This window comes from Cricetulus griseus, chromosome 6 (assembly GCF_003668045.3).
Source record: "Cricetulus griseus strain 17A/GY chromosome 6, alternate assembly CriGri-PICRH-1.0, whole genome shotgun sequence".
NCBI classification, from domain to species: Eukaryota; Metazoa; Chordata; class Mammalia; order Rodentia; family Cricetidae; genus Cricetulus; species Cricetulus griseus.
The window spans coordinates 47,325,016-47,342,514 of NC_048599.1; the positions used below are offsets into that span (position 1 = coordinate 47,325,016).

General features: G+C 48.3%; 1 protein-coding gene across 4 annotated transcripts; it reads right to left on the bottom strand.

The window, feature by feature from the left end:
* Positions 1 to 823: 823 nt before the first annotated feature.
* On the bottom strand, positions 824 to 15,698 carry Mavs (mitochondrial antiviral signaling protein). 4 transcript variants are annotated; one of them, XM_027421749.2, is made up of 7 exons: positions 15,558 to 15,698; positions 10,468 to 10,615; positions 8,798 to 8,975; positions 7,593 to 7,759; positions 6,432 to 6,567; positions 3,122 to 3,612; positions 824 to 2,386 (listed from the first exon to the last, which is right to left on the bottom strand). In XM_027421749.2, the coding sequence occupies exons 2-7, from the start codon at positions 10,582 to 10,584 to the stop codon at positions 1,958 to 1,960; spliced, it is 1,518 nt and encodes a 505-aa protein (XP_027277550.1). In that variant the 5' UTR covers positions 10,585 to 10,615; positions 15,558 to 15,698; the 3' UTR covers positions 824 to 1,957. The 4 variants fall into 4 exon arrangements, with proteins under 4 accessions (XP_027277550.1, XP_027277551.1, XP_027277552.1 ...); XM_027421750.2 differs by having other exon boundaries at positions 10,468 to 10,648; positions 15,558 to 15,637; XM_027421751.2 differs by lacking the exon at positions 15,558 to 15,698 and adding an exon at positions 15,327 to 15,514.
* Positions 15,699 to 17,499: the final 1,801 nt, after the last annotated feature.

The window sequence follows — 17,499 nt, forward strand, 5'->3', positions numbered from 1 at the left end:
ATTATAATACAAGAAAAGGAACACAGGTGATTAAAAAAAAAAGTAGTGCAGGGGGCTGGAGAGACGGCTCAGAGGTTAAGAGCACTGACTGCCCTTCCAGAGGTCCTGAGTTCAATTCCCAGCAACCACATGGTGGCTCACAACCATCCATAATGGGATCTGGTGCCCTCTTCTGGCATGCAGAATGTAGGCAGAATACCGTACACATAATAAATAAATAAACCTTAAAAAAAAAAAAAGCAGTGCAGACAACTTGGGGACAAATTACATCTAGAATTCATGGCACTGGTTGAAGTTTGCCTTGAAATTCAGAAAGTACAGGTCATTAGGTCATTTTTCCCTAGGACATGCAAGGAAGATTGTGATAGCCACCCCAATCCCTAATGCCTCTAAGGTTTATGTTCACAACAGAGCTGAGATAGAGTTGGCTCCATGCCTATCCCTTGTCCAGCAAAGGGTACCTTTAAAAACCCATGCGCATACCCTCGATATGTCTCATTGTATTTCTTTTCTTTTCTGGAGACAGGATCTCACTGTGCAGCTCTCGCTGTCCTGGAACTTGCTCTGGAGACCAGGCTGGCCCTAAACTCACAGAGATTCACCTACCTCTGCCTCCCGAGTGCTGGGACTAAAGCTGTGCACTACCAAAATTGGCCTAAACCTACCTCATTGTCTGATGTGACTAAACTTCCTGCCCATGGAAGAAAACAGAATATGCTAGCACCTGTCTCTAACTGTGAAGCCAAGAGACCCAGCACCTTTCCATTTAAAAGTCATAACATGAGGAATTGGATACCAACTCCTAAGAAATGCAGAACTCACAGGTTTTCACAGATAAACTTTTAATTTAATTATCTTGATAACATTAGAACACATTAGCACATATGTATGCATATTTGCCGCATCTCACAGGAGAGAAAATTGAAGCCCAGAGGTGCACACTTTGCCAGAGATCACAGGGCCAGAGAGACAGAAGCACTATGTAGGCCAAAGCTGTTCTCTCAGAAGCAAAGAGGGTAACATTACTACCATGTACTCTGCCTCTCAAGCTCACCTTAGTTCAACCAGGCTGGGCAGGAGTGTAATTACTTGGTAGTCACACCCTCTGGGCTAGGCACTATGTAAATATCTATGTTCTTCAGTCTCAGAAAAGCCCAGTGAAAGGGTTCACTGTCCACACTGGGAAAAAAGACTACAGAAGCTAAACATCTGCTAAAGCCAGAGAAAGCTTAGAACTGAAATTCAAACCCAGCCTGAGCTCTGCCCACTAGGTATTCCATCATCCAGTGTAGGAGACTAAAGAGAATGGAGACCAGGAGGGAGGCGGTGAAGAGGTGGAGTAAGGAGGCTGGAGCAGGGCTCCTAGTGTCTTTCTCAGGCCTGGCAGCTGCTTCTGGCTTTCTCAGAGTCCACAGGGAACCTCCAGACCTTCCCTTAGGGTTGCCTGACTGTGGAGGGGGACCAGAGAGACAGGACTTAAACAAAGCTCCCTAGAAACCAGCCACTCTGCTGCAGGCTCTAGTACCGAGGCCTTAGGCCAGGCTGCTGGTGGAAGGCACACGATGTTACGGGAGCTCTCACCAATACACCCGTGCTTGTGTTTCAAAAGACCTGGGCAGGATGAGAGGCTCTGTCAACAGAAGTGTGATACCTCCCCATCTTCAGGCTTCAGCCAACAGGGATGACGTTGGTGGGGACACCTCCTTAGGAGCACATAGCACAAAATCCTAAACCGCCATGTGGGCAGGCCAGAAGCAGTGGAGGTAATCCAGTGCCCCAAAGAGCTAAAGACCAGAAGATGTCATGAACTAGGATGGAAAGAATGTCTCTCCCCTACCCCACAGATGGCTTGATGGACCTCACCATCTCTAAGTTCCCCTGACTTAGCCTCCACCAGTCCGAGCCTAGAGACCATGCTTGGCAGAACTGGGCAAGTGCGTGGCACACAGCTGAATCTTCATTGGGCCAGGTGCCTACTACGGTACAGCATCACTCCCAGGAATGCAGCCAAGAGTGCACCAGTTGCCCCGAGCCACTTAGCCCAGGATATTTGACTGACACAAAGCTCTTCAACTTCTGGGGACTCCGGGATAGCTAGTGGCCCAGGGTTTCCCACCAGAAGGTCAGCACTGGGGTCTTCATCCACCTGGATCCTAAAGGACGAATATTCATTCTCCTCTGGACCATGATTGGGTTCGGAGCCCAAGGAGCTGCTAGGGCTGATGGCAAGGTCCATAGAGCATCCTGAGAATGGCTCGTCCACCTGGGACAACAGTGCACCTGGTTTGCCCATCTCTGGCCCAGAGTGCAAGCTCCTGGAACTGATATCTGGTCTGGGCAAGCTGCTTCTAGTGGTGACTGTGCTTGCTGGAGGCTCTAGGGTCTCCTGGAAACACAAGGAGAATGTTGGAAGGGATTCGGATGACAGGGAGACAAACTTGGTTGTGTGGCCAGGGCATGAACTAGCATCCCACAATAGCTCAGACCACCCTCTCTTGGAGGTTCAACTCATCAGTGATACACACACAGATGGGAGGGAAGTGACCAAGACCCTGCAGTAAGCCTTCCAGAGCAGCCCTCTCCCACTCACTGAGCTGCTGTGAGCATCACTGCTAGGGAGCCCTTGCTGGGGTGTGACCCATCTTACACTACCTGGGCCTGAGAGTCACAGGGCAGCCCAAGAATCCAAGGCTTGTGAACTTGGTTCCTTTAGGGTAAACAGGCCTTGGGGGAAGTAGCTGTAGGGGTCACTGAGTTAGAGTAGCTGCTCCAAGCTAGATGCTTGAGACCACTGTTCAATGAACAAGGCACATGAGCCATCAAGTTCATCCCTCACTACTTCATCTACGAAATGGTACTGCTTAACTGGGGGCTCTGAGCTCCAAGTGAGTTAATGTACGTGTCAGTGGGGGTGGTCCCATGCCCCACTCTGCCGAAGGTCTATCATGCCTCCTAGAAAACAAGGGGTAAGTGCTGGATGAGGCTGATTCCCCTCGGTCCCAACACCTTGAAGAACCAGACCAGAGACAGAACAGAGACTAAAAGGGTCAGAGGGCAGGGCAGAGGACCAGCTGTCTTGGCAAAGTGGACTGAGTGACTATTAGGAGGAACAAAGACTCACCTTGGCTTGGTTGTTGCTCCTATTGGGTGGTAGTACATTGGCAGGTGCTTTGGCCACACTAATAGGCACTTTGGATGGCATTGTGCCAGCATATGCTGAGTTGATGGGTAATTTTGACGGTGCTATATTGGTGAGCACAGTAGAAGGCATTGCAGCAGTGGACTTTGTACTGATGGGCAACTTGGAGGACATTTTGGAAGACACAGTAGTTACTGGTACCAATTTGGTAGAGGAAGGCACTGAGCTAGTGGTCACAGAATTGGTGGGTACTCCCCCATCTGTGCTGAGACAGGTGGCAGCTTTGGCCTGGTCACCAGCTCCCTTTGCCAAAGCCAATCCAGTGGAAGAGGAAGACAAGGAGGTATCAGGAGATGGAACTGATACTGTGACCCCAGGCAAGTGGCTTGTCCGCAGGGTGGTACGTGGAAGGGGCTGGAAGGAAACAGTTGGAGACACAGGTCCATGGAGTGGTGTGGAAATGGAGTCAACACCTACAGGCGAAAACAGACACAAATCCAAAGGATTGTGTTACATTAAGGGCTAGAGAAGGGTCCCCATGCCATTGGTTACAGTCCATATCACATCTGGTTTCCCAATTTCCGGCTCGTGGAGAAGACTCAGACCTTGACGCAGAGCCCTAGTTGGTCCCTATCACCAAAATAAAATGGCATCTGCCTTCATCCGCACCCAAAAGCTTGATGCTCATTATAAATTATTCTTTTGTTCTTCCACCTTGGACACTTGCCTCTTCTCCCACTTCTGCCTATTCTAGTTTGTCCTGGCCTTCTAGCAAGAGCAGTCCTGAATCAGGGCAAGGGACAACAGGATGGCTCAACAGAACCACAAGCATACTTCCCCAAGGAATAAGGACCTAGTAGTCCCAGAAAGGGAGCTTGATCTGGGGAAACCAGAAGCAGCAGGTGTTAACAGGACATAAGGGTAATGACATCAGACTCTTCAGAGAACTCTCAGGACACACATGCCAAGGCTGACAAACATTAGAAGTGATGTCTCCCCTTAAGCCTAATAGAAAATCTCCAGGCACCTGTGATCACAAACATGCTACAAATGAAATGCCCTTAGTGCCATAGTTCACAGAAGTATTTCCTGAGAAATGTCTTGTGACAAGCTGATATTACAAAGCCTTGTGACTGAGGGATGTTTGGGAATGAAAGCATTTGGGAGCACTAAGATGACTTCCCCCAACCTTTAACTGCTTCACACAGCAATTCTAGGGCACTGAGGGCAGACCAGGCACCTGTGACAAACAGAACAGAGTTAGGAAAGTGGAGGTGAGCCATTCTAGCCTGGAAAGCCAGGGTGGATAGAGTACAGTCCTGAGGGGGAGCATCAGGTTCCTCTGACCCGTGACTGACTCATCTAGAGTTGAAACACTTTAGTAATTTTTCTGGTGTCTTGGTTACTTTTCTATCACTGTGGCAATACCGTGACCAAGACAACTTACAAAAGAAATCACTTAACTTTGGGTTCACAGTTCCAGGGGGTTAGAGTCCATGAGGATCATGGTGGGGAGCATGGCAGCAGGCAGGCATGGAGATAGAGCAGTAGCTGAGAGCTTGCATCTGATCCACAAGCATAAGGCAGAAAGACAGAGACAGACAGACAGACAGAGACACAGAGAGACAGACATACAGACACACACACACATACACACAGAGAGAGAGAGAGAGAGAGAGAGAGAGAGAGAGAGGGAGAGAGAGGAGAGAGAGAGAGAGAGAGGAGAGAGAGAGAGGGAGGAGAGGAGAGAGAGAGAGAGAGAGAGAGAGAGAGAGAGAGAGAGAGAGAGAGAGAGAGAGAGAGAGATCGCTAACTGAAGATGGCATGGGCTTTTGAAACCTCCAAGCCCACCTCTTTGACACACCTCTTCCAACAAGGCCAAACCTCCTAGTTCTTTCTACATAGTTCCACCAACTAGGGACTAAATATTGAGATGCATGAGCCTCCAGGAGCTATTCCCATTCTAACTACCACAGCTGGGAACTAGAGACCTCCTTGTGCAGAACGGTGTTTAAGAGCTCCTTCGTCGAGTGGAAGTTCACGAGCCCAGTCTGACAGCTGGGGAACCAGCATAGGACCAAACCAGGCCCCCACTGGGTATCAGTGGGGAGGCCTCGGCAGTCTATGGGGCCTCTGGCAGTGGAACCAGTACTTATCCCTAGTACACGAATGTGCTTTGGGAGCCCATTCCCTATGGAGGGATACTCTCTCAGCCTAGATACATGGGGGAGGGCCTAGGTCCTGCCCCAAATGATGTGACAGACTTTGATGACCCCTCATGGGAGGCCTCACCCTCCCTGAGGAGTGGATGGGAGGTGGGATGGGGGGGTCAGTGGGGGGAACGGGAGGATGGGAGGGAGAGGGAACTGGGATTGGTATGTAAAATAAGATTGTCTTTAATTTAAATAAAAATTTATTTAAAAAGAAAAAGAATTTGCTGGGTGTTGGTAGTGCATGCCTTTAATCCCAGCACTCGGGAGGCAGATGCAGGGGGATCTCTGTGAGTTTGAGGCCAGCCTGGTCTACAAGATCGAGTTCCAGGACAACCTCCAAAGCAATACAGAGAAACCCTGTCTTGGAAAAAAAAAAGAAAAAGAGCTTCCCTCATCAGCTAGTCCTATGCTATCCCTCATTCAGGTCCTGGTCAATCCATACCAGGTCCTTTTACCTGAGTGCAGAAATAGTGCTAACTCTGTCTCACATGCAGCAATGTACAGCAATGCACACCTACACGGCCATCACACCCTCCGGTGTGATTCTGCCAGTTTCTCCGTTCTCGGAATCTGGGTTGGCCTTATAACTTGTTTTGACCACAGAACAAGGCAGGAGTAATAAGGCCAGTTTCGAGTCTATGCCTCACAGCCCTGCCTTTCTTTTACCCAGAGCCTTGCCCAGATGCTATGAATTGGGTTTGTGTGCTAGAGGATGAGAGAACGAAGAGGCGCCAGCCAATGAATACTAACAGAACAAATGTATATGTCAGGGAGTACGTAAGAGTTCATCAACAAGACCAGAAGACCTACCCAACTGAGCCACGTGCTAATGAATATAAGCTGCTGCGTGCACACACTCACACATGCACGCATGCACGCACGCACGCGCGCACGCACATACACACACGCACGCACACGTGCACACACACACACACACACACACACACTGCACACTCTCTGAAGTGAATACCCTTTATTCCTATCCTGCATCCTGTCCCAGAAAGGCCAGGTGGTAACTGTAACCCCAACCTTCACTTGGGAGGTCTGAGAGACCCTGTAATACCACATTCTGTGCATACTTGCTGTGTAGGTTCCACCCACTTCTGGCTCTTGACCATGATGCTCTCTGGAGTGCTGAGGGCTGACAGCCTGCAGGTTAGATGACGGCATCCTCGGGATGGCCCCGAGGCTGGCCTGTGGGGGTTGCTCTAAACTCTGCAATAGAAGAAATGGTAATAAAGCAGCTGCTTCTCCCAAGAGCTGACAAAGAGCAACAGACATTTATGGGGCATCTATAAGCTCCAGCTCCTGTTCCCAGCATCTCGGGAACCCTTGCCTTGTTTCTGGCCATAGGTTATCTTCACATACCAGGGGGTAGCTCGTCAATAGTATACTTGTCTAATATAAGTCCCTGGTATCTATTTGGTTTTGTTGTTGATGTTACTATTTTTGCTTTGTTTTGAGATAGGGTCTTATGTATCTCACCCTAGCCTTGAACTTACTATGTGACTTCTGATCTACCTCCCTCTACTTCCTGGGTATCACACTTATAGGTATGAGTTATCTGCCCAGCTTATATGGTACTGGAAACTGAATTCAGGGTTGTGTGCATGTTAGACAAGAACTCCACCAACTGAGAACTACATCCCAGCCTCCTAGGATGACCTCAAGTGCCTTAAAAAAAAAACCAAAAAACAAAAAACCATGTACTGCCCAAGTTCCCTATCCATGTGTCTGTGTCTGGCTCTGTAACCACTGCATATAGCCCTTTCTTCAGCAGTTTCTGTGCAGATCCTATGGCTTCAGACCCAGTTTGGCGTCTCTTCTACAGCCCATGGCTGACTCACTTCATCTCAGTAGAACTAGTTATCTTTCCTCCATACCTGACTTCACTGTTAACAATAAAGAACCCTGTTATCATCCACCCATGACTTCCTGAACCTTCATATCACCTCCCTCACATTCAGATCTGGTTATCCCCTAGTCTTTTACCCAGCCCAACATGTCACATGACCACTGTAAAGACCTCAAGACCAGGGCCTCTTAGTTAGCTGATGACAGACTGCTGGGGTGGCTACAGGCCTGGCCATCAGTCAGGTAGCTCATGAAGGAAACCTAGTATTCTTAGCAGAGATAAGGCACGGTTTTCAGGAGGTAGGAAGGGGCTTCTGGAAGGCTGGGTGGGCAGAAGCAGGCAAGCACACAAAAGCAAGGGGCCTTGAAGTAGACTGGGAACCTACCTCTCCTGGGGAATTTGGTGGCTGGGTGTCCTGGACAGGCCTGGGGTAGCCTAGTCCCTCTTGGTAGCCATTGTCAGGGATGCTGTGACTTGGAGCAGCAGAAGGTCCAGAGGTTGTAGCAGGAACTGCTGGTGACTCCAGGGGAGCTAGGGAGCGGAGTGGAGTCCCTAAAGGACAAAGATGTAGCGATGCCAAGAATAATCAGAATTATCCTGGTAACAGAAGAGGCCTGGAAGCTTTTGAGATGTCTCCCTTAAATAACTTAAATGACCTGACGTGGGATGAATTCGTGGGGAGGGGGCAGGAGGGACAGGCGCTGGAGAAGACAGAAAAGGTGTCAAGGGAGATGGAGGGGCAGGAGCCCAGTTACACTGTCAGTGGTCACTCCTCTCTGTCCCAAGGCTTTCTCCTCACGGCTGTCATCTCCAACTAACCCTTGCCACAGCCCATCTCTGACCCTACCATAGTAGTCACTTCTACTTGAGAGAGCACTGCTGACTTCCACAAATGAAGAGACCAACTTGGAAAGAAGGGAGGAAAAGAAAGAGAAAAGCAAACATGGTGTGTTCAAGACTGGCTTGATTTTTCTTCCTGGATCTTCTCTTCAGGCCCAATTACCAACACCCCACCCTCACTCCCCACCCCCCACCCCCCACCATCACATGACTTGGCAGAAACATTAAGAGGAATTAAGGAGCAACTGGGCAGCTGGGTGTTGGGCTTAGAAACCAGGATGTTCTTAGAGAAACCTTGGGGAGGGAAAGAGAAATGAAGAGTGGGGTAAGTGATTGGGTATAGATTCTACACTCTACATTGTAGAGAAAAGAGATCGGAGAGAAAATGAGGACCAAGTAGGGAGGCAAACACATGAGCTACAAAATTGACGGCAGGTGCCTTGTGCTGGGCATAGGGGAGACGAGGAACTCTAGCTAAGCACTCAACAGGCATCACCCTGTGGTGTCTATCCACTGCAGCCACACATGAGGGATGTGGCCATTAGCCCCACTGTGACAGACTACAAAATTAAAGAATATTGCCGAAGGGACACAGCTAGTGAGTGGCTCAACTGGATTAAGCCTGGGTAGATCCTATGATGGAGAGTGATGAAAATAGAAAGGCAGGAGGTGCAAGGTGAAGGAAGAGGAAGATTGCAAGCCCGAGAAACAGGCAGGGTCCCAGGAAGGAGGCTAGGGCAGGATGCTCACCAGGAGGCAGGTAGCTCTGATACACTCGAGTCACTTGGTCAGCCAGTCCAGGCAGCTCACAGATCCTCAGTGCCCGGATGAAGAACTCTACCCAGCCAACCCGTCTCTGGAGCTTATTGAAGAGTTCCCAGAGTGTGTCCCGGTTCCCTAGTTGCGTATAGGAAGCCCGCAGTCGATCCTGGAAGACAGTACAGCCACCCTACTCAGGCCAGGTTGCCCAGGCTTTTCTCCACTCAGACGAGAGCTACTGCAAAGGGGACACTAAGAAAGCCACAAGAAGAAGGCAGCTACCTGATACTGGGCGAGAGGGAGGACAAGGCCAGGGTGGTAGCACAAGTATGGAGTAAGGAGGAGCAGTCAACAACAATAAAGGGTGCCGCCAGGAAAAGGCTCTGGCCATGTCTAGTTTTACAGGCACTGTCCCATTAAATGATCGCCGGGCAGTGGTGGCGCACACCTTTTATCCCAGCACTAGGGAGGCAGAGGCAGGCAGATCTCTGTTGAGTTCGAGTCCAGCCTGGTCTACAAGAGCTAGTTCCAGGACAGCCTCCAAAGCCACAGAGAAACCCTGTCTTGAAAAACCAATAAATAAATAAATAAATAAATAAATAAATAAACAAATGCTATAATCATCCCCACTTTACAGACTTTACAGGTAAGGAGGCAGAGGCTTAGCAGAAGCAAAGCAGCAAAGGATGCAAAGCTTGAATCAGACAGCCACTAAAGCAAAGAGAAGAGGGAATGAGTTGGGAAGGAATAGGGGCCCAACAACAATGGGATAAAAAGGGGGCAGAGAAGAAAAGGGAGGGAACCAAGAATGGGAAGCAAGACAAGTAAGAATACCAGGGAAATTCTAGAAATATAACATCAGCTGTAGTATTTTTTTATTCACTGGTTTCCTGCTTGAAAACTATCAGTCAGCTTGTAGTCCCAACACTAGGGAGGCTGAGGTAGGAGGATTATGGGTTTGAAACCAGACTGGGCTATACGGTAAGACCTTGTCTGAAGAAGAAAGAGGAAGGAAGGGAGAGGAGAAAGGAAAGGAAGAGGGAAACTTGGCAGAGGAATAGAAGGAAGAGGAGAAGAAAAGAAAAACAAGTGACAAACCACAGGAAATATTTACTACACACTAGATGGCAGGGTGTCCCAATGGATGCCCAACACAAGGTGAGGCCAGCACACTCTCCTAATTGCCCAGACCTAAGCTGTAACAGTATCTGCACGGCAGACTGCACAGGTAACAACAATACTCCCAAGACACCTAGAACAGGAGGCCCCAACAGCACAGGCAGCTGCTGGGAGCACAGGAGCCCATGCCACCTGAGAAGAGGTGAACTATAAACCACTTCATGGCTGGTGAGGGCACGAGCCTGCAGCAAGTCCTGATGAGGCAAGACACTGGTGGAGTCCTCAGAACTGACACTCCAGACTTTAGTCCAAGATAAGGTCCTATGAGAGAATGAATCATGTTCTTGAGTGCAACATAAAAACGAAAGGAGTTCAACCAGGTTAGAAAAGCCACTGTGAATAAGCTTAATCTAAAGGTCAGAAAAGCAGGACAGGCAGCAGCCTCAGCAGCCCTGGCCTGGGAAAAGGGCTGGGACAGGCTGAACTTGGATGGCACTGCCCAGTGCCTGGTGCACTGGCCAGCTGTGGCTTCCCTGGCTCACCTGGTCACTGGCTGTGAGGCAGGGCAGGTAAGGCAGGATCTCCAAAACGTCAAGACAGCAAAACTTGCTGTGGTTGTCTCGGATATACTTATAGGTCTTGTCCTCAGCAAATGTCATGACTGCTCAGCTTCTGGAGTAGACTCCGGCCCTGGGGAGGGTGGGATGGACTGAGAGAGATGGACTAGAAGAAAGATCACACAGGGCAACAAGTTGGCAGTGGGGTTGGAGGGAGGCAATTCTTTTTTGTTTGTTGTTTTTTACTTTCTTTAGTAATTTATTTATTTAGTATGTATACAGTATTCTGTCTGCATGTGTCTCATCATGCCAGAAGAGGGCACCAGATCCCATAATAGATGGTTGTGAGCCACCATGTGGTTGCTGGGAATTGAACTCAGGACCTTTAGAAGAGCAGCCAGTGAGTGCTCTTAACCTCTGAGCCATCTCTCCAGCCTGGAGGAAGGCAATTCTTTCTCAGCTTTTAGAATGTTTGCTTTTTTTTTTTTTCTTTAACTTTGACTTCTTTCCTTTTTTTTTTAGAGATTTCTTTTATTAATTTTAAAAATTATGCGTATGTGTGTGGGTATGAGTGTGGATATGTGTGTGAGGGAAGGTGCTTGGGGAGGCCAGAAGAGGGCACTGGAACCCCTGGAGCTGGAATAACAGGCAGTTATAGGCTACCAGATGTGGGTGCTGGAATCTGAACTCTGGTCCTCCAATCCTAATCTTTCACTTCTTTAAACAGTCTGTGTTGTAACTGACTGGATTCAGAGGCTCACAAAAATTTTCCTTGAAAGTGAATTGATGAACTGAGAGCTATTAATCTAGGGCCCACTTCTGCCTTTTGGGTTTAATCATTTTCTAAGGGTTTGGTACTGCTTGTGCCATTAGCTGCTAAGACTGTGAAAGATACTAGATCCCATCCTATCTCTAAAGAGGGATAATACAAGAGTCGCCTATAAATACTGCTTCTTCTGGGTATACTGAAAGCAAACAAAGGGAGCTGCCCAATATGATGATGATAGGATAATGCTACTGTAAAGTTGGAGAAAACACAGCACCAAGAAACTGGGGGGGGGGGGGCTTGCTAGCTACTTGAAGACCAAACAACTGAGGTCTCTCAGATCAGACTGTTTCTGGATCATGATGCGAGCCCACTAGTTTGCCATATATACATACACATGTTCTCATGGGAGAAAACTGAGTTCACTACACTGAAGTCACTTTATGACTCAGGGCAAATTACCAGCCCTTTCCATAAAATGGCTCAGAGAGGGGCTGGAGAGATGGTTGAGTGGTTTAATGGAAAAGCACATTTACTTGAGAACACTAATAAAAAGGTGGTTTAGAGCAGTGGTTCTCAACCTTCCTATCGATCCAACCCTTTAATACAGTTCCTCACATTATGGTGACCCCCAACCATAAAATTATTTTTGTTGCTACTTCGTAACTTCGATTTTACTACTTTTATGAATCATAATGTAAATACCTATGTTTTCTGATGGTCTTAGGTGACCCCTGTGAATGGGTTATTAGGAGAACCACTGGTTTAGATGGGTTAGTAGTGGAAAAGAACACTCATTGCTTTTCCAGAGCTCCCATATCTAGTGGCTCAAAACTGCCCATAATTCTAGTTCTAGACAAACCTGACTCTGTCTTCTAGCCTACACACATTTGATACACTCAGACAGATGTACACATAAGTTTTAAAAAAATCTTTTAAAAAATGTTTTAGAGAGCTTGTGCAACACAGTAGTTCAGGCAGGTAAGCTTAAATTTAAATACACACACTCACTCACGTTTTTTTGAGACAGGATTTCTCAGTGTAACAGCCTTGGCTGTTCTGGAATTCACTGTGTAGGCCACACTGGCCTTGAACTCACAGAGATCCACCATCTCTGCCTCCTGAATGCTAGGACTAAAGGAGTGTGCCACCACTGCCTGGCCAAATTTTTTTTTCTGAGACAGGATTCTCTGTGTAGCTTTGGAGCCTGTCCTGGCACTAGATCTGTAGACCAGGTTGGCCTTGAATTCACAGAGATCAGCCTGCCTCTGCCTCCCAAGTGCTGGGATTAAAGGCATGCACCACCAACGCCTGGCTCTGGCCAAATTTTTTAAATATTTACTTTTCAAATTGTTTATGTGTATGAGTGTTTTGCCTGCCTGTATGTTTTCACACCACTTTCGAGTTTGGTGCCCATGGAGGCCAGGTGGTGGCATCATATTCCCCTAGAACTGGAGTTACAGACAGTTGTGAATGGCCATGCGGATGCTGGGAATGAAACCCAGGTCCTGTGGAAAAATAGTCAGTATTCTTACAACTGAGCTGCCTCTCCAGCCCCAAGATTTATTTATAATTTATACGCATGGGCATTCTGCCCACATGTATGTCTGTGCATGGAGTTCCTACAGAGGCCAGCAAATGACATCCAATCCCCTGGAACTGAGTTACAAATGGTTGTGAGATGTCATGTGGGTACTGGGACTCAAACCCATTATCCTCTGGAATAGCAGCCAGTGTTCTTAACCACCGAGCCTTCTCTCTGGCTCCCTTAAGCTTAATTTTTTTAATGGGCCACTTTTAAATGCCCATCCATTTTATTACTGTATGTGTAAGACGGTTGTGTGAATGTGTGCACATGTCACAAGCACAGTATGAAAAATAAGAGGACAGCTTTTGTAAGTTGATTCTCTCTTTCCACTTTGGGTTCCAGGGCTTGATCTCAGCCATCGGGCCTACACAGCAAACTCTTTTACCTGCTGAGCCCTTTCACCAGCCCTAAATGTAAGCTTTTAAAGTGCCTGAAATGCAAGCAAGCATTACTTATGCAGCACCACAATCTGCAACTACACATGTTTGTTTACTTGTCTCTTATTTGCCCTCCCCGTCAGGGCTAAGAAAGACAAGGTCACTGTGCCCTCCACATCCAATTTATATACTATTGGAGTGGAACTGGTCACAGATCTGTCAGCACATACCTAGACGGCAAGTCCAGAAAGTAATTCTGATTATGAAGATAGTAAAATGAGACAATGGGACAGAACTCCAGGAGGAAATACCCGGGCAGAAGGCAAACCAGATGCAAAAGTCCTAAGATGTGTGTTTCTCTTCAAACACCCAAAGTTCTAAGAGCTTGTTGTATTTGAAGAGAAAGTAGGTGAGTGAAGAGGTTTGGAAAGCTTAGAGGGGTGGAGGCCAAGGTCAAAGAGATTAGCTTGTAAGGTGTTGTGGGAAGGACTTTTCGGGTTTTATTTGGTGTGAAACGGGGGAATCAATGGGAAGCAGAAGCGCTGACTTGCACTGCAGAATTCTCCGGAGGTTCTAAGGCCTTTGAGAAGCCAGCATAGAAGGAAGGTGACAAGTCAAGAGACCAAGAGGGGGAACGATGCTGGTGTGGCCAGTATGGAAACCACAGAGGTGGGGATGGGCAGCTATATTCCTGGCGCTCTGTGCACACGGGAGGTGGGGAAAAGAATCTAACATTGTTTCTTGGGAGCTGGTGCAAGGAAGGTGCCATTTACTACACTAGGGAAGTCAGGGAGAAGCCATAGAAAGGCAGTGCTTCAGAGCTCCATTTTGACAAGTTTAATTTGTTGGATTCCAAGAGTATTGTTCAAAAGAGAGGAAGAAAGTGGGAGAAGAGAGAACCAAGTGCTCTTGTTTGAAATACAAGGCCCCTGGGAGACAGTGTAGCTGCTGCAGGGGCAGGGCCCTGATACATGGAAGATGAAGTACCTGGCCTGCCTAGTGACCTCAGCCCCGTGTTATCTGCTGCGAACTACCAAATGCTACATTCCTGTGGAGAGCTACAGATGGAAGGTCGGGAGGTGAGGGAGGTAAGATTAGGGTCTGTTGGGCCTTCAAGTGATGGAAAAGAATAGCTCTGTGGCGGACAGGCTGATGAAACCTCCCCCCTTCTTGCCCAGATCACCTAGAAAGATGAGATGACAGAGTCAAATTAGCGTTTTTTTCTTCGGTCCAGCCACAGCACTGAATGTACAGATGCCGGTATGTAGCCCCACCAAAAGCTAAGAAAGTTCACAGTTGTTCATTTCTTTAAGGTTCATTGTTACCAAGGGCATCCTAAGTTTCTTCAGTTAGTCCTTTGACACAATCATGAGCAAGAAGGAAGTGACACTATGCTACACTACTGACAGTGTGGGATTTGAACCCAGACTTCTTTTGCCCCCGTGGACTAACAGAGCATAGAGGCCCCTGCAGCAGGAGAGCCACAAAGTCTGTCTTTACGCCAAGGTCGCTCACTGCCTGTGGGTGGGACTACAGGGTGAGAAGATGCAGCATTTAGGCTCTTGGAAAACATAAAAATCTCTCAGACACAGCTCGCGTTAATGCCGCTCTCAGCCCTCACTGACATTGGCTTGAGTTCTGAGATCAAGGCCGAATGCCCTTAAAGTTTTTGAAGCTTCACAGTATCCAAAGAACTTTTTTTTTTTTTTTTTTTGCTTTCCTTTGTTTTCCTCCTTTTCCTCAAACTTCTTTCCCATCTCAGAGAAAAGGAGATAGATGGCAAGGGTGTCTCGGACACAGCAAAGCTTCTGATCGGGTCACGGAAAGAAATATCGACACTCCCGAGGGACAGGTCTCCTGACCTCAAACTAGATTAACTGGCAGGACCCAGGTCTCCAAGTGCAGGGAGGCTGTTTTGAACAGGTGTCGCTACCCACAGCTGTCACACCCAGGATCGGGCGGCAGTCCGGACTGACAGACCTACTCTGTGAAGCGACTGCCACAGGTCGTTGCGCGCGGTCAGGCCTCGCGGGAGTCACCGGGGCCAGGGAGAGGCAGGAGGCACTCCGCGGTTTTTCCTATCCAGCCCGGGCAAACGCTCTGCACCACCTACCTGCTCGCTAAGGGTGCTGGATGCGGCTCGAGGAACTCCCAGGGTTCGGAATCCGTGTGGGACCGGCCGCACCCTCCCATAATCAGGTCAGGAGCCTCCCCGACCCCGCGTGCCCAGGCCCCGGCGATCCTGCGGACTCCGAGACGCACTGGGCTCCGTCCAAGGCCCCCTCCCTGAAGGGCGTTGGGGAGCACGGAGTCCTGAGAACCCACTCCCAGGCTGCGAACTTACCAAGAGGAAACCAGAGTAGGCAACAGGTTGACCTGCAAGCGACCGTGCAGAACCCTCCCAGATGAAGAGGGCGGGGCGGGCGGCGGGGCGAGCAGCGCGGCCATTGGCCAAGGAGTAAGGAGGAGGGAGGAGCGGAACCGGAATCTCGGTCATTGGCTGGGCCGGGCCTGGACGGGATGGGTCGGAAGCATGGCAAGAAGGACGTGGACCGAGGAGAGCCGATCGTGGGGCCATTGGATGAGCCCCGAGTTTCGTGAGCCTCTGGTCTAGCTGCTAGTGCTCGGTAGGCCTTGTTTGGGGGCAGTTCTGGTTCCCTGCAGAGACATGAAGGAGCAGATTGTTTTCTCGCTGCTTGGTCTGGAGCAGTTTCCAGAGGAAGTCCAGAAGCCCTGAAAACTGGCCTTCTTGGACTCCCAAGCAACTCAAGCAAAGCAGCTCTTTTAGCCAACTGCTGGAGGGGAGAGGGTCTATAGTGCCCGGCAAGAAGTGCTCCATAAAGGTGGGGTGTCAGGCAAATGCCACAGGGGTGTGAATGCCTAGCCAGGCGACACGAGCAGACACAGTGGGAATATGGTGCAGCAAAACTTGGAAGTATGCACCCATGTCTGGCGGTAATTCCATGTCTGGAATTACAGGGTGACCTACACCTCTGATCTCCACTGGCACCTGTATTCACTGTACACACACCAAGGCAATTAAAACTAAGATTAAAATCTCCTTTTAAACCACATCCACTAGAAAAGTTCTAGTGGTTTGATTATGAAACCAATTCAAGTGTCCGTCAGTAAAATAAATGGGCAGACTGTGATTAGTACACAGCAGTAAAAGATCACGTAACAGGAATAAGATCTCACCATACTGGACTAGGTGGCATTGCTAAATAGGTGCTCTGCTAACGGAGACAAAATGCTTTCTGCTTCCAGTCAAATGTTTCAACAAGAAGTAAAAAGCTAATGTACTAAAAAAGAAATCATATTAGTTACCTCAGCACGCCTAGAGGGTAGAAATGTCCTAGAGCCTGATGTAGGTGGTGAGTACACAGCTTGAATATATGTAAAAATGTATCAATCAGCAAGGGCTGGTGAGATGGCTTAGCAGGTAAAGTCACTTGCTGCCAAGCTTGAGGATCTTTGTGTGGTTCCTTTAATTTACACGAGGGAAGGATAGTCGATTCCCAAAAGCATTGGTATCTACCTCCCCCCATAAATATAAAACATGAAATATTTTGAAAAATGCATCAATGATATACTTAATGTTATACTTTCCTATCTAGCACAGTTTTTTTTTTTTTTTTTTTTTTTTTTTAGAGAAGGCTAAGGGATTCCGTGGAGATCACTGAGGTTAGAACTGCTGCCAAACAGAATTAGTTATGTGACAGAGATTCTGGAACTCTTTGAGATTGTATTACTGTTGGTCTTAGGGTTCCTAGTGCTGTGAAGAGACATTATGATCACGGCAATTTAACTGAGGGCTGGCTCACAGTTCAGAGGTTTAGTTCAGCATGGCAGGAAACATGGCAGAGTGCAGGCAGACATGGTGCTGGAGAGAGAGGCTGAGAGTTCTTTCTACATCTGGATCTTTGGGCAGCTGAAAGGGAGAGTGAGCCACTTGGCCTAGGCTGAGCTTCTGAAACCCAAAGCCCATCACTGGTGACACACTTTCTTCAGCAGGGCCACACCTCCTAATAGTGGCACTCCCAGTGAGCCTATGGGGGCCATTTTCATTCAAGTCACCACACTGTTCTTGGTAGTTGTGTAGATAGTTCACAACTTTCAGGGTGTACAAATCACACATAAGTTTGATCCCTGGGACAACATGGTGGAAGAACTCCTGAAAACTGTCTTCTGATCTCCACAATTATCTGTCCCCCTGACTGCAAAACAAATTTGAAAATGTCAAAAGCAATTTTTTTAAGTAAGTATTGGTGATTTAGTCTTGCTGC

Coding starts and splice junctions, on each gene's coding strand:
- Mavs (XM_027421749.2), bottom strand. CDS start 10,584: ATGACATTTGCTGAGGACAAGACCTATAAGTATATCCGAGACAACCAC. Junction 7,760..8,797: donor TCAGAGCTACCTGCCTCCTG/GTGAGCATCCTG, acceptor TTTGTCCTTTAG/GGACTCCACTCCGCTCCCTA. Junction 3,613..6,431: donor GGGTGGAACCTACACAGCAA/GTATGCACAGAA, acceptor TTTCGCCTGTAG/GTGTTGACTCCATTTCCACA.